The sequence below is a fragment of the Vigna unguiculata genome, chromosome 5 (genome assembly GCF_037176805.1).
Source record: "Vigna unguiculata cultivar grain cowpea cultivar isolate G323 ecotype 2 chromosome 5, ASM3717680v1, whole genome shotgun sequence".
Classification (NCBI taxonomy): Eukaryota; Viridiplantae; Streptophyta; class Magnoliopsida; order Fabales; family Fabaceae; genus Vigna; species Vigna unguiculata.
The window spans coordinates 1,860,299-1,883,838 of record NC_140796.1 but is presented as its reverse complement, the minus strand read 5'-3'; the positions used below and the strand labels follow the sequence as shown (position 1 = coordinate 1,883,838).

Here is a 23,540-nt window from a genome sequence, read left to right as displayed (position 1 = left end):
GAATGAAATTTAAACTAATTTAACACCTTAGAAAGAGATATCCCTTCAACCTTACAGCAGAAGAAACGATATGTGCAGGATCACCATGTTCCTAGCCATTTGTTCTTGTGTTTGGAATTCATGAGAGGGGAACAGTTTTTCTTTATTGACCCATGGAAAAGAGTATGTATAGCATGTTAATGTCATTAATTTTAACTATGTCAATGTTTTGAAATTTTTATGGACGAACCTGCTACACTTCACCTGTCAAGAATTTGCTGACAGAACAACAAAGTAATGAAAATAAACTGAGAAATACGTTGTTTATATCATTACCAAAGGAAAATACACATATAAGGAAAGACTTTCGAGCCATGCTAATGGGTCCAGCGAAATATTGTTTGGTATTGGTCATGACACGGCTACTTTATGACTTCTGAGCGCGTATGTGTAATTTCCAGGAAATTTCGGCGAAACTGTCTCTCCTTGGACCGAGACCAACCCTTGAACAGCCTACATAATAATATTATAGAATCAGTGAGATTTATATTGAAAGAGAGTAGGTTGCTGTCTATCAGTAATCAACACCTGGAAGAAGGGCTTTATTCGGTAATTTCTTTATTCTTCTCTGATTTTCCAATGAAAATTATTGCCCTCGTTTTATTTTATACTTGAATGCTTCTTACCTGTATGAATCGAATTTAAACTAAATTAATTCCTTATAAATAGATATCCCTTCAACCAAATCCCAGAAGAAACGATTCACCTGCAGGATAACAATGTCCTCTAGGGAGAGACTTGAATCTGACGAGTCCTGAGTCGTGAAGTACTTCATAAATAAGAGATCTGACATTAGATTTATGGATTTTGTTTCTTGTATATTGCTCATCTCACTCATATCCACTCATTATGGGATTATACACTTGAGCATGCTTGAATTGTGAATTGAAAAATCATGTTATTATGCCCAAAGGGAAAATTCATTAAAGCCTCTGTCAGTAGCCTTAAACCTGTTTGAGGTGGTGAAAAGGAAATTTGATTAAGAAACGTGATCCCACTTTCCAACTGTGGATGAAATGAATATTAATTATATTTCATTGTGTGGATATAGGAAATATAGTAATAATGGGTAGACCAAAACATGAACACTACTGGAAAGAAGTTGATAAAGAAAAAGATGGTAAGTTGAAGTGTAAGAAATGCGGACATAAATTTAAAGGAGGAGTTTCAAGAATTAGAGCACATATTAATGGAGGGGGAGGCGTTAGTAAATGCTCCCCTCGTAATGATACAACATCCTCAAATCATTCCGAACAACACATGAATGTTATGGATACATCACCAGGTACAACTATTTTTCATTTCTCATATTCACACCCACTCTTTCTTGTGTATCCTATTTAAATATTCAATTTTTTTGATTGTATTGTAACTTTTTCAAAGGTTATTTATTAATGTTTTTACTTAATCCATCGACAGCAATATATAAAAAAATCTCAAAGAGGAAAAAAATGTAACAAAAAAAAAACCCTCTAAGCATTTCAACATAATAAAACTTGGTTCCTATACAATTTTTAGTGTCACTTTATACAGTCACTTTTTTAATACAAATTAATTAAAAAAATGATATTATTTATGTTATATTTTTATATATCAATATTTTTTCTTGATTACATATTAAAAGGAAGAAATATTGCGGTGTTTTTGTATTGCATATATTGTGTTTATATAAACACAATACAATACAATCATAATCTCTATAATAAAATCATCTTGAATACCATAAGTAATATAAGAAATAATTGATTTGATAATGATGGTTGCACACGAGAAATAATACAGGATATAATATCAGTCAAAAATATCAAAATAATATTATTGACATAATATCTATGGTATTGATTTTAATAATTAAAATCATAATTTTTTCTGATTTTAACTATTTCAGCCCATTTTTTATCTTTTCAATATTAAATAATTTATTATTAAAAATTTAAAATATTCTTTTTCGTTCGCAGAAATGTTTAATATGATTTAGATTTTTTCTAAAAGATAACCATATATATTTTTAGAAGAAAAAAAATTGTAAGAAAGAAAAATAATCATTAGAGTTTGCATATAATACATATACATATATCGTGATATTTAATGCTTTTAATTATCTCATGTGTTAAAGTGGGTGAAAGGACCGAGGAAATGACTGATACCGTTGGTCGTTCAATTAACAATGGAAGAGTTATACAATCATCATTAGGAGGAGGTATGCAGCTTTTGTTACCGATTTATCTTGTTTATTTCATTCTCTCATCTTGTGTTTCTATTTTTTAAGGTGAGACAACATAGTTTGATTTTTATTTTTCAATCATCAATTCCATTGTTTGTGTTAGAGATTATATGTCTTGTCAAACATACCTACCTTAATTACTAGCTTTATTTTTCTTGATTTTAGTGGAAGTTTGAGAAATGAATAGATTTTCCTTTTATGTTATCGCATTGAAATGCTTTAAGGTGATCAATGGATGGTAGAAATGGTTGGTGGTGCAGCTAACCCTGAAAACAGTCCATCATTAACCCATTTATTATTAGAAGGTACGCATTTCTAGTTACCATTTTTCTTCTCTTTTTCACCCAAGTGTTTTTTATTTATTTTTCAATATTCAATTTTATTATTTGCTCAGTAAAGATTTTCGTGTTTTAACGTTATTATGTATTTTAAATAAACAACATTTTTTTTTGTATTTCTTACTGTGAGCATGATATATATATATATATATATATATGAATATTGGAATCGTAAAGCACTCGCATTTGAGAATAATTTCTTTCTTTTTTTAAAATTATCTTGTCTAATTAAGTTTTTTATTACTCAAAAATTTAAATTTCTCTTTTAGTTCCTATAATTTTCTTACCAATTCTAAACTTTTCTTTATTTTATATCAATAGTATAGTAATCTTTCTCATGGGCTAGATATTGCTTATTTTAAGTATCTCTTGTCTTGATGTAATATTGATAAATAAAAATCAACAAATGACTAACATTAATTAGTAAAAAACTAAAAACTAAAATAAACATATCTAAAAGCATAAAATTTAATAATTTTAACTAAATATTGTCAATTTCAAAATATATATTTTAAACAATTATTTTGATGTCATTTATTATAAATCGATTAAAAAAATTGATTTCTTTTCAGAAACTCCTTATTTAAATCCTCTAAAGACCGATTTGGCTTCTAGTATATTAATTTCTGATTTAATATTAATGAAAGGAAAAGTTAGCAATAAAATACTGTTTAACGAGAGCTTTAAAGATGTATTTGTATTTTTTTTTCTTTCTTTGTTTTAATATATCAGAACTCTTGAATGAAGTAAGCTTCACCAAAACAATAAAACAGGTCATGAAGCAGAAAATGGTCATGGTGTTTGGACTACTTTAGAAAGTAACTGTGATGAGTTGATATCCGATCTAACAAGTAAGGAAGAGGACATTCAAGGACAATTACAATTGATGGAGTCACGTGGCAAGAAGCGCAAGGGAGACATTGATGGGTGGTTGAAAGAACTGCAGAACATGAAACAAAGAGCTATCGATGTGAAAAAGTCACTGAATGAGTTTAGCTGCTCTAACTTCAATGTGCAACAAGGACAAATGTATTTAGTTGAAGAATTACAAAATGAAATTGAAGAGATGAAAGAGCATATGGAAGAAAAGCCATTGGTGTTGTCAAATGAATTTGTTGGTTGGGAATTTGAGGAAAATGTTGAGAAGATGTGGAATCTTCTGCTAGAGGATGAAGTTTTCATCATTGGCATACATGGAATGGGGGGAGTGGGAAAAACATTCCTAGCAACTTACATGGAAAGTGAGATAAAGAGAACCAAAACTTTCAAAGATGTCGTATGGGTAACTGTTTCCCATGATTTCACCATTTTCAAATTGCAACAACACATTGCAGAAATATTAAAAATAAAGCTTTATGGAGATGATGAGAGGGAGAGAGCATTGATTTTGGCGTTGTTGGGAATAGTCCAAGTGTGAGTCAAAAAGTCCCACATTGGATAGAAAAGACAAAGTTAAACACTATATAAGAATAAAGACCCATAACAACATTGCCTTAAGGTTTTGGTGTAAAAGTGGTGTCTAAGGTCTTATATGTGTAAGACTAATGTTATATAACCATATAGAACCACAATCTCTCAATGACCATAACTATGCCATGACCATGACTATAAACCATATATGAAAAAATATAACCTATCAGTGGTATCAGAGCCGATGGTTCGGAGTGACTGACCGCATAACCACCACCATAAACAAAAGGGGTCACCGATGTGACTGACCGCATAACCATAACCAAAGGGGTCACTCATACACCTGAAGGGAAAATATACCATATGAAAAAGGAAAAAAAAAACAACAAGGGACTCACCCTTGAGGGGAGATGTTGGGAATAGTCCAAGTGTGAGTCAAAAAGTCCCACATTGGATAGAAAAGACAAAGTTAAACACTATATAAGAATAAAGACCCATAACAACATTGCCTTAAGGTTTTGGTGTAAAAGTGGTGTCTAAGGTCTTATATGTGTAAGACTAATGTTATATAACCATATAGAACCACAATCTCCCAATGCCCATGCCATAACCATGCCCATGTCTATAACCATAACCTATATGAAAAAATATAACCTATCAGGCGTTAGAGTTGGAAAAAAGAGAAAATATAGTACTTATTTTGGATGATGTTTGGAAATATATTGATATGGAAAAGGTCGGAATTCCTCTTCGAATAAAGGGTAATAAATTGATCATCACAAGTCGTTTGAGACATGTTTGCCAACAAATGGATTGCCTTCCAAGTAATATGATAGAGGTGATGCCTTTCAAAATTGGTATTAATTTTGATGATTTGGAGTTATTTTTGTTAAAACTTGGAGACCATGGGACACCTTCAACACTTCCCTCTCAAGTTTTGGGTATTGCAAGATCTATGGTAAGGAAATGTGATGGTTTACCACTTGGAATCAGTGTAATGGCTCGAACCATGAAAGGGGAAACTAGAATCCACTGGTGGAGACATGCCCTGAATAAACTTGACAAATTGGAAATGGGTGTGGAGATGCAGGAAGAAGTCTTAACTGTACTAAGACGTAGCTATGATAATTTAACTGAAAAGGATGTGCAAAAATGTTTCTTGTATAGTGCATTGCTACCAAAGTTTTTTGAAAGAAATCTTTTGATTATGAATTATGTTGCTATGGTACTGTTAAATGGAAAGAGAAGGTTGGAAGAAATATTTGACGAAGCAAATGTCATAGTGGATAAACTCATAAATCATTCTTTATTGTTGGAGATATTTTTGAGACTAATAATGCATGCTCTGGTGAGGAAAATGGCCTTGAATATCATCAAAGAGAGTGGCAGTAACTTGATGGTAAAATGTGGTGAAAGTATGAAAAAGATACCTGACATTGAGGAATGGACAATTGATTTGGAAGTAGTTTCTCTGGTTAACAATGAGATACAAGAAATTTCGGATGGCACATCTCCTAATTGTCCACGTTTGTCTACCTTGCTTTTATTTGACAATGAAATTAGACATATTCCAGAGTGTTTTTTCAGGCACATGAATGCTCTAACCACACTTGATCTATCAAGAAATGATTGCTTGACACGTTTGCCTCATTCGTTGTCTAACTTGAGGACTCTCACTTCTTTAATGCTCAATGGTTGTTCAAAACTGGAATATATACCTCCACTGGGAGAGTTACAATCATTGTTAAGATTGGAGATTTCACGTTGTTTGATCCAAGTACCACCGGAAGGTTTGGAAAATTTAGTAAACTTGAAATGGCTAGATATGTCCAGCAATGTCGATTTGGAGTTGGTACCAGGAAGTTTTCTCCCTAGTTTGACCAATATTCAATATCTAGATCTTTGGGGTTGTTCAGGTATAAAAGTAGAAGATATAGAGGGGATGAATTTCCTTGAATGTTTTGCAGGAGCGTTTGTCGATCGAGAGAACCTCAATCGTTATGTGCAACAAACACGGGACAGTGCTTATGGACCTCAAACTTATTCTATCCATTATCAGGATCGGAGTCACAAAGGAGATTGGAAGAAATTTTGTTACCAGGAGCCTCTAACCGAATTTAAGTGTCGAACTATGTGCATCAAAGATTGCGAAGAACTGCCATATGTCCTCCCGAGAGACCTTGTGAAGTTATCTGTAAAAGAAAATGGCCAATGGGTATGTTTATGTGCTGCTCTGTCATCAAATGGTCTTTCTTCTTTGAAGGAAATTATCATTCAGTATTGCACAAAACTGAAGAGCTTGTTTTGTTTATCTTGTTACTTATGCGCTAGTATGCGAAGCCTTCAATCTTTGACACTTTCTCATTTACAAAGTTTAACTACCATGTTTTCGATGGCCATGTTCTCTCAACTCAAAGACTTTCATATTACCTACTGTCATGGAATAAAGACATTGATGACATCAAGCTTAGTCTCACACTTTCAAAACCTGGTATCTATAACTGTGTCAAACTGTGATTCAATGGAACAGATATTTGCACTGACTTCTGATGACAATGATAGTATCAAAATTACACTCCCTAAGTTGACCACTTTGAGAGTACAATATTTACCACAAATAAAGACGGTATCCGAGAGAATTTTAGTATGTAAGTATGGGTTTAGACCGTACATCTTTGATTGTCCCAAATTATGTGAACCCAGAATAGAATACTTGCCTCTATAATTTGACTGTGTTGATTAGATGATGAGACGCTTAGTCTTTATGTTCATTATTTACTTTTTGAAAAATATGAGGTTTACTAATATGTTTGTGGAAGAACATATATATGTGTATCGACTCCATATAGAATAACGTTTTCTTTACAAAAGATGATAATTCTTTGAAAAAAAAATAAAGAGTATATTAATATACTTTTGATCATCCTAAGTGTTATGCAACATTTTGAAACATTGTTGCACAAAATTGAGATCTCCATCAGAATACTATCGCTCAATTAACGAAAGAAAATGGATGTATGTGAAGGATATTCATAGAAAATCATTTTACAATTGTTTTTTGGTCACTACCAGGAAATTAAGTATGAAGTTTGAAGTCCAAAAGAAAAAGAAGATTAATAATTTATTTATTTTCTTTTCCGTAAAAATAGTTCTTAAGTTTTTTTTTTTTGTTAAGATTTTTCTTTCAACAATATTGATAGTTTAATTATAAGAATACAATACAATACTACTTTTGCAAGTTAGCTGCATGTTGCAATCAACGATGATTATTCAAAGTTACTAGGCTTGGCCTTTAGAATGCATAAACTATTTTATGTTTCAAATGCCTTACACACCCAACCTAATAAGTTAATACTCTTCTTAACGTTCAACTTTTTCTTAATAAATTAACGTATTTGTAAAAATTAAAATAGTACAAGTTTTCCAGACAAATAAATTGATCTGAAGAAATTGTCTGATTAAAATGAGTTCATGATCTGCAGTGGCTGATAATTTAGCAAATCTCATGAACTCTGAGAATTGTGCAGTGAAGATTTATACCAATGTACATTGTGAATGAGAGCAACTATAAAGAATGAGATTAATCACTAAAACCAATTGGTTACTGATCTAACATATGAGGAAAGAAACATTCAGGAACAATTGTGCTTGTTGGAATCCCGAATGTGCTACCCTGTCATGGAATGGCGCTCCTTCTCTGATGAAGATTGACATTAGTAATTGCATAAACTTAAAGAGTTGGGTATGTTTGTAAAATTCTTGTTTCTTTTGTAGTGATATCCAAAACTTCCAATCTTTTATTCTTAACTGTTTAAAAAGTTTAACTACAATATGTAAGGAAGATGTTGATTTAGCACAATCTTTGTCACCGAGGAGCGTGTTCTTTCATCTCAAGAAATTTTGTATCAAGGAATGCCATAAAATAGAAACGTTGATGACACCAGGGTTAGTGCCACTACTTGAAAACCTGAAGTCTATAACTATTTTGAGTTGTTATTCTTTGAAGGAGATATTTGCAGTGCATAACAATGGTAATGACAATAGTTTCAATATTACTCTCTCCCAAGTTGATCACTTTTCAATTGTTTCATTTTACCACGATTGAAGATCGTGTCTAAAGTAATCTTAGTCGATGTCTGAGAATACGTTGGAGATTCTTGATTCCCCAATTTAGAGAGGTTCCCCAGAATACAACTGAAAATAATCTAAAGTTAATTTTTGTGCCACAACCATTGACTACAAAGTATATTTTCTGACAATACTTAGAATATGAATATTAATCGAGTTTAGCATGCTTTTGGGAAAATCCCAGATTTCTCTCTCAACAGTAAACCCCAAAAATCTCCACATGCTTAACCCACTCATCCCCTTGCACGAAAATCAGTTCATCAAGATCGTTCGAACTCTCGTTCACCCAATTTTCCACCAAGCAGCATGCAAATAAAATAAATAATTAAAACATTACAATAATGATGTACCCAATATTCAAACCCAAAACCTTTCAACACCATCCAACACACTCAACCACTTAAGCTATCACTACTCCTTTATTATAACTTGAGAAACTAATTCTCTTGGTGGTACTTCCAATCCACAATTATTACTAATTAAATATTTATTGTTTATTTAAATTTATCGAGTCTTAAGCACGAGATCTATATACCTTAACGTGAGATAGTGTGTTGGAAGTCTCACATCTACTAAAGATAAAGAAATTTCATAATATATAAATGGGGTGGAAACATTTCCTTACAAATCGATTTTGTGGGAATTGAGTTAGACTAAAAGCCTACTTCCTAACAAATTCTCGTTGTTTCAACATTTTCATATTCTAGTAGTAAATTGCGGAAATGATAAAGGTCAACCTTTTGGGATATGATGAGAAGTGTAGAGCAATAATTTTGGCATCAGAGTTGGCGAAAAGAAAAAGCACAATACTTTTTTTGGATGTTGGATGATATTTGGAAATATATCGATCTAAAAAATGTGGGAATTCCTTTTGGAGTAAAGGCTTATGACAAGTCGCTTGAGACATGTGTGTCGAGAGATGGATTGTCTCTTACTTAATATGATAGAAGTGGAACTTTCTATGATGATGATCAATATGAAGAAGCTTGGGAGTTGTTTTTGCTACAACTTGGACACCTTGGGACACCTTCAAAAGTTCCCCCTCAAGTGCAAGATATTGCAAGATGTGTTGTAAGGAGATGTGATGGTTTACCACTTGCAATAAGTGTGATGGCTCGAACCATAAAAGGGACAAACTAGCATCAATAAGTGAAGACATGCCCTGGATAAATTTGATAAATTGAAAATGGGAGTGGCGATGTAGGAACAAGTCTTAACTGTACTAAGACGCAACTATGATAATTTAGCTGAGAAAGATGTGAAAAAATGTTTCATGTATAGTGCATTGCTACCTAAAATTTTTGTTAGAGACGATTTGATTATGATACTTGTTGATAAGGGCCTCTTAAATGGAAAGAGGAGTTTGGAGAAAATATTTAAGGATGGAAATAAGATAGTGAATGAACTCATAAATCATTCATTATTGTTGGAGCATGATTCCACATTAAGAATGCAAGATTTGGTAAAGAAAATTGCATTGAAGGAGAGTGAGGCAAAGATGATGCTAAAATGCAATGAATATATGAAAATGGCATCTGACATTTAATCTACTACTTCAATCACCATTAGATCATTTTAACCCACTTTTTAATCCACTTTTTTTGATCCACTTTTAATCTACTACTTCAATCATCATTAGATAATTTATTTTAATTCTTTTTAGTGATGTGATGTGATGATCTAGTAATGATTGAAGTGGTGAGTTAAAAGTAAGTAAAAAAAATGGGTTAAAGTATCATTGTCCTAAAAATTATTCTAGAGGGCATATCTTGTTGTTGTGTGCGCTTGTCCACCTTGTTTTTATTTGACAATTCAATTGGACATATTCCAGAGTGCTGTTTCACATACATGAATGCTCTAACAACACTTGGTGTATCAGAAAAGCATAAGTTAATATGTTTGCCTCGTTCTTTATCAAACGTGAGGTCTCTAATTTCTTTGATGCTCCATCAATGTTCAAAATTAAAAGATATACCTCCCATGGGAGAGCTACAATCATTGTTAAGGTTACAAATTTCATGTTGTTCCATTGAAGCATTACCCAAAGGTTTCAAAATTTTAATAAGGTTGGAATGGTTAGATCTGTCCAATAATGTCAATTTGGAATTGGTACTAGGAAGTTTTCTCCCTAGTTTGACTAATATTCAATACCTGAATTTCTGGCATTGTGCAGGAGGCATAGAAGGAGAAGATGTAGAAGGGATGACTATGCTTGAATGTTTTGCAGGAACATTTGTTGATCAATATAATTTCAACCGTTATGTGCGAGAAATCTTGGGCAGTGATAATGGACCTCAAACTTATTTAATTCATTATCTAGATTGGAAGCACAATGGGTGTAGGATGCTTTTTTGGAGTCGTGAATTTCGTCTTGCCACATTTAACTGTCGAACAATGTCCTTCAGAGATTGCAAATAATTGTCACATGCCCTCCCCATAGACCTTCTAAAATTATTACTTGGGTATGCTTATGTGATGCCATAGAATAAAGATTTTGTTGGCATCAAGGTTAGTGCGACAACTTCAAAATTTGGAGTCTATAACTGTATCCCATTGTCATTCAATGGAACAAATATTTGCACTGGTTGATGATGAGGATATGAATAAAAGTGAAGAAGATGAGGATGAGGATGAAGATGGTAAAGATAAAGATGAAGATGATGATGGTAGCAAAATTAGACTTCGTAAGTTGACATGTTTGAAAGTAATATGTTTACCTCAATTAAAGACTGTGTGCGAGGGAATTTTAATTTGTAAATATGGATTTGAACCGTTCATAGTTGATTGTCCCAATTTATGTGAACCCAGAATAGAATAGGTGGCTCCATGATTGTCCCAAATGATGTGAACCCAGAATATATACTTTGAAATTGTTTGATGCATTTTTCTTTTATTCAATACTTTATGCTTTCATAAAATAGTTGAAGGGATAAGTTTTTCCATATCACTTTTGAAGGCTAACATTTATTTTTCTGAATCTTAGCCTTATGAGAAAATGTGAGGGTTGGATGCCTGAATATTATATGGATCCTATTTATTTAGAATGAGCTTCAACGTGCTTGGTTTGGAGACAGTGAAGAACTCCGCTATTTGCTTCCAAGAGACCTTAACTTATAATGGGAATGCTTATGAGCTACACTGTCATGGAATGATCATCCTTCTCTGGTGAAGATACAATAGATATTGAAAAAAACTGTACAGTTTGGTATGTTTGTCAAATTCTTGTTTCTTTTGTAGTAATATCCAAAACCTCCAATCTTTTATTCTTAACGATTTAAGAAGTTTAACTACAATATGTAAGGAAAATGTTTTTAACACAATCTTTGTCATCATAGTGGGTGTTCTTTCATCTCAAGAAATTTTGTATCAACGAATGCCATAAAATAGAAACGTATCTAACACCAGGGTTAGTGCCACTACTTCAAAACCTGGAGTTTATAACTGTTTGCAGTTGTTATTCGATCAAGGACATATTTGCAGTCCATAAAAATGGTGCTGACAATAGTTTCAAGATTACTCTCTCCAAGTTGATCAATTTTCAATTGTTTCATTTTATCACAATTGAAGATCGTGTCTAAAGTAATCTTAATCAATGGGTCTGACAATACATTGGAAATTCTTGATTGCCCCAATTTAGAGAGGTTCCCCAAAATACAACTGAAAATAGTCTAAAGTTAATTATTGTGACAACCATTGACTACAAACTAAAAATCAAAGTATATTTTCTGCCAACACTTAGAATATGAATATTAATCAAGTTTAGCCTTAGCTCTATTTATCTTAAATATAAAATTAATCTAATATTTCTTTTAAATAATTATTTGTGATGCGTTGAATTACCCACTGGACACGCCATAGACTCAAACCCCAATTGCCACCCGTTAAGTTCAAACAATGAGATAGAGAGGCACCCTCGTTAAGTTCAAACAATCACATTTGACAGAAGAGATACAAACATTTGGGGATACAATCAATTTCCAAAGAGGGTAGGTAGCTAAAATCCAATATATCTAAACTCTAGCTACACTATCGAATGCCTAAACTATCAACAAATACCATATGTTCCATCCAAACATTCATGAAAACGTACACGAAAAAAAAGCTAGAGAAATTCAATCACCTCTCTCCTAAGCACTACCCCTCGTGGTTATAATTTAGAGATCTACATCCAATTGTTAATACAAGATAACTTCCGACATCAGCCCTAAAGTTGATGAGGTCAAGACATGAAGAAGCATGTGGAGTTATGTCGTAAAAAAATTCCAAAGCTTCTTCCCTATTGAAGCTTCACCGGGTTGTTGGTAATCTTCGTCATCCTCGTTCTCAACTCCACCGGCATCTTCCCCATGGGATTCATACTCACCATCATTGTCCTCCGCATCATCTGCTGTTCCATTCACCTCCTCACTCAAGGTTATATTGTTTGTGAAGGTCCCTGTGGTATCACCACCATAACCGTCCCTTGTCTCAACACCTTTAATAGACTGCAATAATGACATGCAATTAACATTAGCTTCATACCGTTCACCAGACAGTAAACTGAAATCCAAAACTTGTTGAGATCCGGATCCTATTACTATCAATTTCCCAATTTTCAATAGTTCAACGATTCATAATGTGATTGTGTGCCCAATTTTTAATGTGTATTATTGAATGAGAATTCTTAGTTATGAAGAAATATAAGTCTGAGTCATACAATATATATGGATGGTCAAAAATTACGAGTTAGAGATCATATAACCGTTGAAAAAAATAATAATGCGCATTTATCTTTGAATCTTAGACAATTCAAAAATATGATTTAATGGTCTATATTTATAGTTCTCTTCCTCACAATGCAAGAGTTTCCATTTAATACTTCCATTTAAATCCTACACCATGCTGACCTGCTCAAGATGTACGCTTCCACCATTCTCATTAGTAATGCCCACCGAAAGGGAATGAGAAACTTTTGAGTCAACAATTTCCTCTTCTGTATCTTTTACACGATCAACCTCTCCTTGACTTTCTTTGCCACCAGCAGAAATAGCTCTAACGGATGAAGTTGTGGCTCCACTATAAAAATTCAGCCATGAGTAAGTGGGCAAATAGCAAAAAAGAAAAGCATTTGCTCACATTCAATAATAAAATGGAAACCAGTTCTAAATCAGAATACTAACGTTCTGTGTCGTCTCAAATTATATCTTGTTTCACCAGCAGTTTGTGCAGGTGGAGCAGCAGCCTTCTGTCGCCTTCTTTTGCGCTGCCCTGGTATGACACTGTCAGAATGTCCTTCACTGGCATCTCCATCATGCCCACTTACAGTCATTTGAGATGTTTGAACCCGGTTACGCTTTCTGACATTCATAGGCATTCTTCTACTGGATGGTCTCTGACTTTCAGAATCCACATTGGCAGAATCCTCAGCATTTCCATTTGGAAACTCAGTTTCATGATTATCCACTGATTCCCCAGGCAATTCTGCAGCTTCCCCAAGTATACCCCTAGCCTCTTTGAGAACAGCTTTCACAGTGTGTGTGCGCTTTACTCTGGGTCTTCCCCCTCCCCTGCGAGGTTGCTGCTGCCCAGCCTTTGATTCTTCTAGTGCCTTACTGTCAACGTTGCTCTGGTTTTCAACTGAGGGATCTTGATCGGCAGCTTCAAACTCTGTGATGTCATTGCCAGATAGTACCCTCCGACCATCAAAAGAATCATTTACAACATCAAACGACAACTCTGCTTCATTTTCACGGCCAGGAATTCTTCCTGGTGAATCTTCCCTGTTAGTTTTCTCTATAGACAAATTCACATCTCTTAGAGAACCAGAATCTTCGGATTCAAACTTACTAATTGGGGAGATTTTAAAAATCTTAGAGGTACATTTCCGTAGCCAAGAGATAGTGCCAGCAGAAACAGGTGACTTTGGATCTGTTGCAGGAGATGCTCCAATGTTTTGCCTTGAAGGTAAATTTTCAATGGAATCTCCCAGAATAATATCACCTGCTAATTTTGGAAGAGAAGGTACCTCTAAGTTCTCAATGTCAACTGAAGATTGTAAATCAGACAGCACAAATTCAGAGATCATTTCCCCACAGTTTTGGCAACCCCGAAGTTTCTCAACAAATTCAATAAAACGTCGCCTTTCCACAATAAATTGTTCCCTCTGATTTTTCAGCTTCCTGTTGAGATCAACAAGTAAATCTATGTCCTCTTGCATTTCCATCCTTTGACTTTCAAGATGGTTTTTATTCTCATCAGTTTCTTGTTTCTCTTTTTCTAACTTATTTCTTTGAAGCTTCATTTCGTCCATTTCTCTGTTAGCTACTTCTCTCAAGAAGTTAATGTTGTTTAATTCACTCTCTCTCTTTTCCTCAAATAACGTCTTTCTCTCAATCAAGTCTTTTTCCTTCTGCTCTAACTGATTCTGCATATCAGCTTCAAGTTCCTTTTTCTGCAGCTCAAAATCCAGAAGCATTTGGTTCCTTTGACTTTGTTCTTTTTCAGCTAGGCTTGACTTCTCCAACTCCATTTCTGCTGCGAATGACTCTTTAGCCAATGCAAGAGATTCTAACTCCCTTCGTATATGGTCCTCTGTGGCCTGCTTCTCGTTCTTTAACTTTTCTTCTTCAAATTGTTGTAGTTTCAGTATTTCTTCCTTCTGTTGAATCACACTTTTCAGCTCTTTGTCAACATCTGCTCTCTTCAGATCTAGCTCATCCCATTCTCTTTCAAAAGTCTCTTTTTGTTGTCTTAAATCTTCAGTTTCCTTCAGAAGTAGCTCTTTCTGGTGTCTGTACTGATCAACTTCATGCTTCAATTGTGACTGCAATCGCAGGTATTCAGACCTCTCTTCCTCAGTTACTTTAAGACGTTCAATCTCTTCATTAATTCTCAACAACTCTTGTTCATTGTTACTTCTTATTTTCTCAACTTCAGCCATATGTGTGACCAGTTCCTCTCGCTCACTTTCTATTTTCTTTTTCGTGGTCTCCAAGCTTTTTTCCTCAGATTTAATAGACTTCTCCCTTTCCTTCAAAGCTTTGACTTTTTGTTCATACTCTTTCTCTTTCTCTTTAAGCTTCTCTGCTTTCTTTTCCAAGGCTTGCTCCCGTTTTCCAACTTTCTCCTCCATGTGATTGATTTCAGCTTCTTTTTTCTCCAGTTCTGCCAATTTATCCTTCAATCCATCTTCAAAGGATTTTCTTTTCTCATTCAATTCCACCTCAAATTCTTGCTTCTTCACATCAAGAATAGCATTGTGTTCATCAAGAATTTTCTGCATCTCAACCTGCAAAGATCCAAGCTGTATTTAGAAGAGGAAAGCAAAAGTAGAGGACTATTGGCATAAATCATTTGATAGAAAAAACATGGTCACAACACACTGATGTTATGACCAGTAACATTGGAATTAAACGCATACACCCAACCACCACTAACTTTTGAATGACCAAAAGTTGAAAAAAGTCACGGAAAAAATAAATCAATGAAATTCAGCAACTTACATATGACCATAATTTCCAAGAGCAAACATTAATGAAATGAATATGTGCATACATACGTGTGTGTGTGTGTGTGTGTGTGTATATATATATATATATATATATTTCTATATAAGAACATACTTTTTCTTTAGCATTGAGCTTTTCCTCCCATGCAGATAGCTCCTTTTCTTTGAGATCCAAATTTATTCTCAGAGAATCGTATTCCTACATGAGAGAATATGGAACCATAAATTCCTACAACCAGAAAAAACATAATAAAGGTAAACAATATCACATAAGCAAATACTTACCTTCTCTTTTAAAGCTATATCAACAAGCCTATTGTTCACGTCTTCTTCTTTACTTCTCAGTGTTATATTAGTTGCATCAATCTTCTTCTGGGCCTCTTCAAGGTCCTTCTCTTTCTGTTGGCACAGTCTGTCATTCTCATTAGCCCTTTGCTCTCTTTCGTTGATAATTCGTTGACCCTTGGCCAGCCTTTCTTCACCCTCCTGTAGTTTCTTCTCCCATTCCCACAAATCTTCTCTCTGCTTAGACAATGTACTCTCATGTGCTTCTTGCCTGTCACAAATAAAAGACAATTATAACCCCCAATAAATATTTCAATTGAAAGAGAGCAGAAAAAATATTTAAACTAAAAAGACAATGAACAATAATATGTACTCTGCAATGAAGGATAATCGATCCCTTCGAAGTGCAGATTCTTGAGACTCCAGATCTTGTGATTTCCTATCAAACTCTGAACTCTTTCTGCTGATTTCTGCAAATTTGGCATCAGCCGAACGTAATTTGGCTTCTACTTCTAAAGATTTCTCTTCAACGCTAGCCACTAAAGCATTTGCTTCAGCCAACTTTGATTCTGCTGTAAATTTAATTTTAGCATTTTCTGATCGCATCTCTCGCAGAGCCTTCTCAAGCTGTTTGAATCACAAATTTCTGGATATCAGTAAGAAATAATAGAGTAGTACAGATACAGACTATCCACAAATCAGATATACAGTCGTGCATTTTTATTTAAGGAAGAAGTTGATTGATATGTAAACTCGTATGTTGAAAAACTTACATCAAGAACACACTCTTTCTCAACACCCAAGGCCTTCCTCAGATTCTCTTCTCGCTTCTCTACCTCGGATAGAGCAATTAAATGAGCAGCTTTTTCTCGTTCTAGAGCATCCTTCACTTCTACTAAATCTTGACTTTGTTCAGTATACTTAGAAGTCCACTCTTTTTTCTCAATCAAAAGAAGTCCCATATTGAATTGGTACTCATAAAGCTGGTCCAGAAAAACTTCTAATCAGGTCAAACCACAAAATATAATCGGTAAAAAAATAATAATAAATAATAAGTAGCTTTTGATTGCCCTTATTCACTAAGCTCCCCTTTTAATTATTTTATTTTCATCTTAACATCAGCCTAAGTATCTTGTAGTCATCCTAAAACCAAACAGTATTTATCAGAGTACAATAATATCTAGAGATTGGACAACCCAGGGTGAATGAAAATAACATGGAGCCACCAAAATTGAGAGATAATTTCTTCTGAAATAAAAGTGGCAGGTTCAAACATCATATAAGCTAAAACTTAGTCATACCAAACATAGAAGGCTGACCCTAGCTTTAGTGACAAGACATCTCCAAAATGCATATAACATAGCTGCTCAATGCTAAACTTCAGTAAAATAGAACTAAAGGATTGAAATGCTTCTCTTTTCTATTTACTTTTACAGCAACTTTCACTCAACTCAACCAAAACATTACATCTTGATGATGAGAGTCTCCAAATACTCCATATCAATAATAAAATTAGTTATAATAATGCTAAATATCCCTCTCCTTTTTTGACAGAACAATAAAAATGTTAGTAACAAATAATGGATAAGGACATAAATATAAGTCAAAGCAAAAAACAACATAAAAAAAAAAAAAACAGTACAACCAAATTGAAATCCCCAAACTCTCAGAACTCATGGCAAATAGACGCCTCAAGAGTCTACGATGGGTCATGAACTCGAGAGAAGCCAAATGAGCCATTTCAATGTTACTCCAAAGAATGTGAATTTGTAATTTAATTTTTGAAAATTCCAGCACTCCTCCCAGTCATCACCCAGGTTCAACGACAAAATATAATAATCATCTTTACCGCCAAGCTCTAATATGAATCATCATACGACTAGAAGGACAAAATAAAATCATTCCTCCCCATTGGTGAAGCAAGCAGTATACACAATCCAACGATCAAGATTTCACTAAAAGTGACTTTGCTTCAACAATTTCATAATAGCCAAAAGGTTTCTTAAATAAGGAGAAAACAAAACATACCAAGTTACGGCCCCAGAGTCAAGCTTCAAATCTCAGTACGCACACCAAGTAAACAAAAAGCATATTTTTCAAGTTCAATGAAGAACCAAGCCAGACATTATCCCAAAAATTAAAATCTTACAAAGAAAACAATTACGTAACAATTGTTCAATCTCCACCACAGCAATTACACACATAAAATATTCCAATTAAAACCTAAAGCTAACACTACAATCTCAACCAGAAAGCAACCGTTAACTAAGACTCGAAGGCACACTTCGTAACAGTGTCGCAGCAAAAGGAAAAGGAATCCTTCAAAGTAAAAACCAAAAGAATATTAAAAGGTTTAAAAATAAATAAATAATCAACTAACTAACCTCCTTCTCGAGGCTGGAAACTCTCTCAACCAAAACCTCGCGATCCAAGTTGTTCCCGCCATTCTCAACAAACGCGACGATACCTTTCTCCTTCGCACTCGCGCCATCTCCCGAATTCGGACCCACATCCGAACCCGGCCCGGTTCTGCCCCGAACCCCACTCTTGTTTGGCGTCAGGGACCAACCTGACCACACCTTCTGCGGCGTAAACATCTTCAAAAAAGAAAAACAGCACAGCCGAATTCTTCACTCCACAGCAACGACCTTCGAGAATTCAACCTCAGCCTTGCTGCCCCATCGCGAATCGCGAAAATTCGAAACCCAAAAGCGAGCCTCCGGACGCGACCGCAGTTCCCAAATTCCGGCGAATTGAGGATTTGAAGTCCGATAACGTCTCTAAAATTCTCAAACGGTTCTCTTCTTTCTCTCTCTACTTCTTTCTCCTTTCTCTCTCCTGTTTTTGCTTTTTGCGCTGATCGCTCACGTTCCTTGTTTTTATTTTATTGGTTTAATGTCTGGAGCGTGACTGAAAGTTCGAGAGTACCCTTGCCTTTGTCGCGGTCGCGCCTCGTGGCCAAGGGTAATATCGGGATTCTGCAGCGTGACCTTTTGGTTTGGAACGTGGGTTCTCGTGTATTGTTTTTCGCCTGACGGTATTGCCCTTGCCAGTGGTGGGTAGAATAAGAAAATCTGAAAATATAAAGAAACAAAGAAAATATTAGCAAAAAAGACACACTTTATTTAATGCAAAAATTAATATAAATTTTAAGTTGAACATATATTACCATGCTTTTCCTTTATAGTTGAAGTTTTAAATTAATAATTTGTAAAATAAATAAATACGCAAACAATTAAAGCAAAATTTCAATTTCTTGAGCAACTTAAAAATGTATTTATTACCAATCAAAAAGTATTAAAGTTATAAATTTGCGGGTATATTTTTATTATTAATAATGACAATCATTTAAAATTGTCAAATGGTAGAATTCTTTACTTAATTTAACAATCACTTGTAAGGAGTGAAAAAATAAGATTTTCTGGTAATTTTTTAGTGGATAAAACATGTTTTTCAATTTCAACTCTAGCAAACCCTTAAATTAATCTTTGAAAATGAGTATATTAATTAAGAAATGTTGATTAAAATGTTCGTATACAGATATAAATAATTAAAAAAATTATATACATAAATTCTTTCATATCAAGTATAAAGAAAAACATGCATTTATGAAACAAATATTCGTAAATAATTTATAAGTAAATAGTAAAATTTTTCAAAAAAAAATAATTTGCGTAAAAAACTTGATTAAGAATAGTGTACTCATATTTCAAGAACTAATTTAAATACCTATTTTCACAAATTTAGTTAAAATATGGTTTTAGTTTATAATAAAAATCAATGTATCTAATTTTGAAATACACCATCATTTGTTCACGACGTGACTTGCATAATGTTTAAGAGACCAAAACAACGAATTAAAAGTTAAACAAAAAGAATAAAAAAGTTAAAAGGCAAACTTTAACATTGTGCATGGAATAAAAATAGATTGGATTTGTTTTTCATTAATTAAAAAAAAATAATGAGAAAAATAGTATATCCGTGAGGGGTGTTTTGGTAAAATGAATAGTTAGTGAGTTTGAGAGAAGATGCATGCAGGGTGTGGCAGAGGTGTTAAGTTGGAAAAGAGAATTAGCCAATTGGCATGACCTTTCTCCCAGCTCTTAATCATTCTGCTCCACTCACACAACAACCACTCTTTACTTCGCTACTTCGGACAATGTTATGTCGTTTTGCGGTTTATTACAACATTGGAAAACGGAACTCAAAATTAAATAAGGACTTTGGCAAATGCACCAGCAAACACAACAACTGAAACAAAATAGGTAACTACACTATTTTTATGTTCTATTATACTCCACTCAATTATACTATACTCCTTAATTATTATTATTATTATAATCTCTTAATTATATAATAATAAGGTTTTGATTTTGGATTGGTGCATGTACTTGTTAATGTTGCTGTTGTTGACTCGTGGGGACAACGTTGTTGGGTAACACTTACTAGGAAGGCACCGTTTGTCTTCTGGGAGAGGTTCCTTGCTGCACCAGTATCGAATAATTGTATTATTGGAAAAATTAAAATCTGGTAATAATTCAAATTTAATTACACCTTATTTTAAGAAATTAAATGTTCGAGAATTAGATTTACCTAACTGGAAATGCGCAAAGATACTTGGACTTCATTGGGGTTGTAGAAATAATTTGAGGAGAATTAATGCATTAACTAGTCGTGTCATTTATATATCTTGTCTTTTGGAATTTTTGTTTTTACAATTCGACTTTCTTTATCCAGTTCAAAATTAAATCACGCTAACCAGTTTAGGAAACTAATTAAAAAGATTAAAAGAGATTTTTTTTTCATTAAAAATTGTATAAGAGTGCTTTTGCCGTATAAGAAAAAACATTTATAATTCTTAAAACACTCAACATTTATCTATAGTAAATATTAAAGATGTTTGTATTTTAAAGACGTTTCATGTGTTTATGTTTATTTAGTATTTTCTTTTTCAAAAAGAGCAAGATTAGATTTAAAATATTTGGCACATAACTCTGTACTGTATACACATTATTTTAGTTAATAGTTGATATTTGCCATATAACATTGTAAAAAAAAAACATTTTTACCAGAAATTATAAATTTAATAATATGAAAAGATACGATATTTTGCATTAATTCATTACCGAGACATACATTAGAGTTCGTTTGTTTTTAAACTTTGTTCAGATGAAACAAAATTATTGAAACAACTTTACTGCTAAAACTTTTCAGTGTTTTGTTTAAAATTTCAATCAAAATTAAAATGTGAAAATATTTTTGAAAAGTTAGTAGGAACTCCTTACGAAAATAAAACAAAAACCAATTAAAATGCTACGTCACAAGGAAATAGAAAGTTTGATAAAAGTATTTAACAGTTTTAGTTTCTTCTAATTGTTATTAGAAATTCCCGTCAAGTGTACTCTTCTCACCACAACACACACTCTTCCCACCTACTATTTTGAGCTAAATATAGTAAAAGAAATATCATATGTGAATGTAATAGACTTAAATATAAATAAATCTAATTGATTATATCATATTAAATGATATAATTCATAAAATACTTTTTTATTGAATTGCAGTTTATTTTCAATATCTGTTTTGATTTATAATATCAAGTTTTAGTAAAAGAAATTAATTAAAACTAGTGAAATTGAATAGTATTAACCAAATTTTTTAATTAATATAAGCTAGTTATTTGTTATATTTGAATCTATAAAAATATTATTTACTTTGATGTGAAATCTAATTTTAGTTTGATTGAAATGTTTCTTTTATGGAATAAATAAAGATAAAATTTTATTTCATATTGATTGTATGAACTATAATTTAATTATTTATTTATTTATAAAAACACCGTCATGTTTTCAAACTGTTAACTGGTTAAGAATTTTTATATAATTTTATTTCTGCTCTTTAATGTATTTTTACTAGTGTTTTTCTAAGTTTAGATTAAAGTTTGAATTCTCACGAGTTTTTTGAGATGACGAGTGATGTTTCATTAAAATAATTATTTGATTTTGATATTGTGTTGTTTTAGATATTTCTTATATGTTTAGACCTTTCAGAAGTAGATTCTCAATTCTAAGCAACCCTGTTATTATTGTAGCTTGAAATGCAAATATCAACCATGTAATTAGGAAAGTTGATAAACTTATTTTACTTTAATTGGTTTGAAGTTTTGGTATGAAGTTGAAATTAAACATTTGAAGGTGATAGGAAGTTGTGTAGTAGTATTTAAGTCATGGAATTGTTAAGTAATCTATAGTGAATGAAGAGAAATGACTCCAAATGTACAAGTTATTTATTTATATGTATGAAGTATTTTTGGAATAGAAAAAAAAAACTATGAATTTCTTAGTTTTATTATATTTGGTTATTATGAGCATTGAAGTGAATTTTGATATATTTGGATTAATTTGAATTATAATAATGTTCTATTGTATATGAATTTGAAGTAGTCATAATGACTTAGGATAATAATATATCTTGGTTATGAATTGATCTTGTGGCGTCGAGGTTTTAAACTTGTATAGCATGTTTGAACTCATAAAATAAGTTTTTGTTGAGTTTTGAAATGTTTGTAAATTATTGTATAATTTATTCTTTGTATTATTTTTGCTCAAGTAAAATTGAGAGTGATATAGATTTTTTTTCTCAAACTAAAACATCCCCTCAAGTTAAAATCATGACAAAATCCAATTTTTTGTTTTTGCTATTGAATTTCGGTCAACAAAAGCTATTTTGTTCAAGTGACTTTTATATAATTAGTCTGATATTATTTTTAGTTAATAAATGTTATGTATGCATGTATATACTAGACGAGAAGGGTTAAAGATGTTATTTTATTAATGATACGAGATATGATTTATTTTACTAATGAGAAGTAGTTAATCGTGGAATATGATTGGTAACAAGTTAAGTTACTAATCATATGTTTGTATTTGGTGATGTACTATTCACGAGGAAAAAAAAAGTGTAACCGTTATTTGTTTCAAATGGAATGCACTAAATATGGATAATAGATTTGAACGGATATAGTTTTGAAGGGACCTTGCTTGGATGCGAAGAAGAGGTGAAAAAGATAACTCATCATTCTTAAGTTACAGAATTGCTCTTAAGAATGTCAAAAATTTTGACATGGAAGAGAAATGATACATGATTCATGAGTGATGAAAATCAATTTATGAGTGATGAGAATCGATTCTCCTCTCTCTTTATCCGTAAAGATCGACTATCTCCGATGTGTTTGGTACCAAAATCGATTTGTTGGTTGTGATGTATGGTAGTTGAGGTGGTGGTGTATGACTTGATTGCATATGTTTGTGGTGGCTAATCATGGTGGTGTAGTGACACCCTTAAGGAAAATTGGTTCTCCTAATTTTGTATTTGGAAAGAATTTATTCCTTAATGGTGATGTATTTGCTAGAATAAATTCTAACTTAAATAATAATTGGAATCAATAATTTTATTGAAATTAAAGTACAATTATTCGACTTATGTTTTGTTATTTCATCCGTTATTCATAATAAAATAATACTAATAACAATAATAACAATTTTATTAATTTTATTTTAAATAATAATTTACATTTCATTTTATCATAACAAAAATATACTAATTCTATTAGGGTTGAATGTGTAAACGG

At 32.7% G+C, this 23,540-nt stretch overlaps 2 protein-coding genes and 2 pseudogenes across 3 annotated transcripts; 3 read left to right on the top strand and 1 right to left on the bottom strand.

Moving 5' to 3' along the window:
* The first annotated feature begins 434 nt into the window (after window positions 1-434).
* LOC114184161 (putative disease resistance protein At4g10780) lies at window positions 435-6,801 on the top strand. 2 transcript variants are annotated; one of them, XM_085673522.1, is made up of 6 exons: window positions 435-588; window positions 709-1,324; window positions 2,156-2,239; window positions 2,488-2,568; window positions 3,375-3,991; window positions 4,673-6,801. In XM_085673522.1, the coding sequence occupies exons 2-6, from the start codon at window positions 1,105-1,107 to the stop codon at window positions 6,734-6,736; spliced, it is 3,066 nt and encodes a 1,021-aa protein (XP_085529648.1). In that variant the 5' UTR covers window positions 435-588; window positions 709-1,104; the 3' UTR covers window positions 6,737-6,801. The 2 variants fall into 2 exon arrangements, with proteins under 2 accessions (XP_085529648.1, XP_085529647.1); XM_085673521.1 differs by having other exon boundaries at window positions 436-588; window positions 1,091-1,324.
* Window positions 6,802-8,852: 2,051 nt separating this feature from the next.
* On the top strand, window positions 8,853-11,037 carry LOC146885967 (disease resistance protein RPS5-like; annotated as a pseudogene).
* On the top strand, window positions 9,853-11,037 carry LOC146885966 (putative disease resistance protein At1g51480; annotated as a pseudogene).
* A 1,018-nt stretch (window positions 11,038-12,055) lies between these two features.
* LINC1 (little nuclei1) lies at window positions 12,056-18,772 on the bottom strand. Its single transcript, XM_028069829.2, has 8 exons — window positions 18,295-18,772; window positions 16,684-16,893; window positions 16,284-16,537; window positions 15,911-16,181; window positions 15,741-15,824; window positions 13,299-15,406; window positions 13,026-13,194; window positions 12,056-12,623 (listed from the first exon to the last, which is right to left on the bottom strand). Exons 1-8 carry the CDS (start codon window positions 18,505-18,507, stop codon window positions 12,384-12,386), a joined length of 3,549 nt encoding a protein of 1,182 aa, XP_027925630.2. The 5' UTR covers window positions 18,508-18,772; the 3' UTR covers window positions 12,056-12,383.
* Window positions 18,773-23,540: the final 4,768 nt, after the last annotated feature.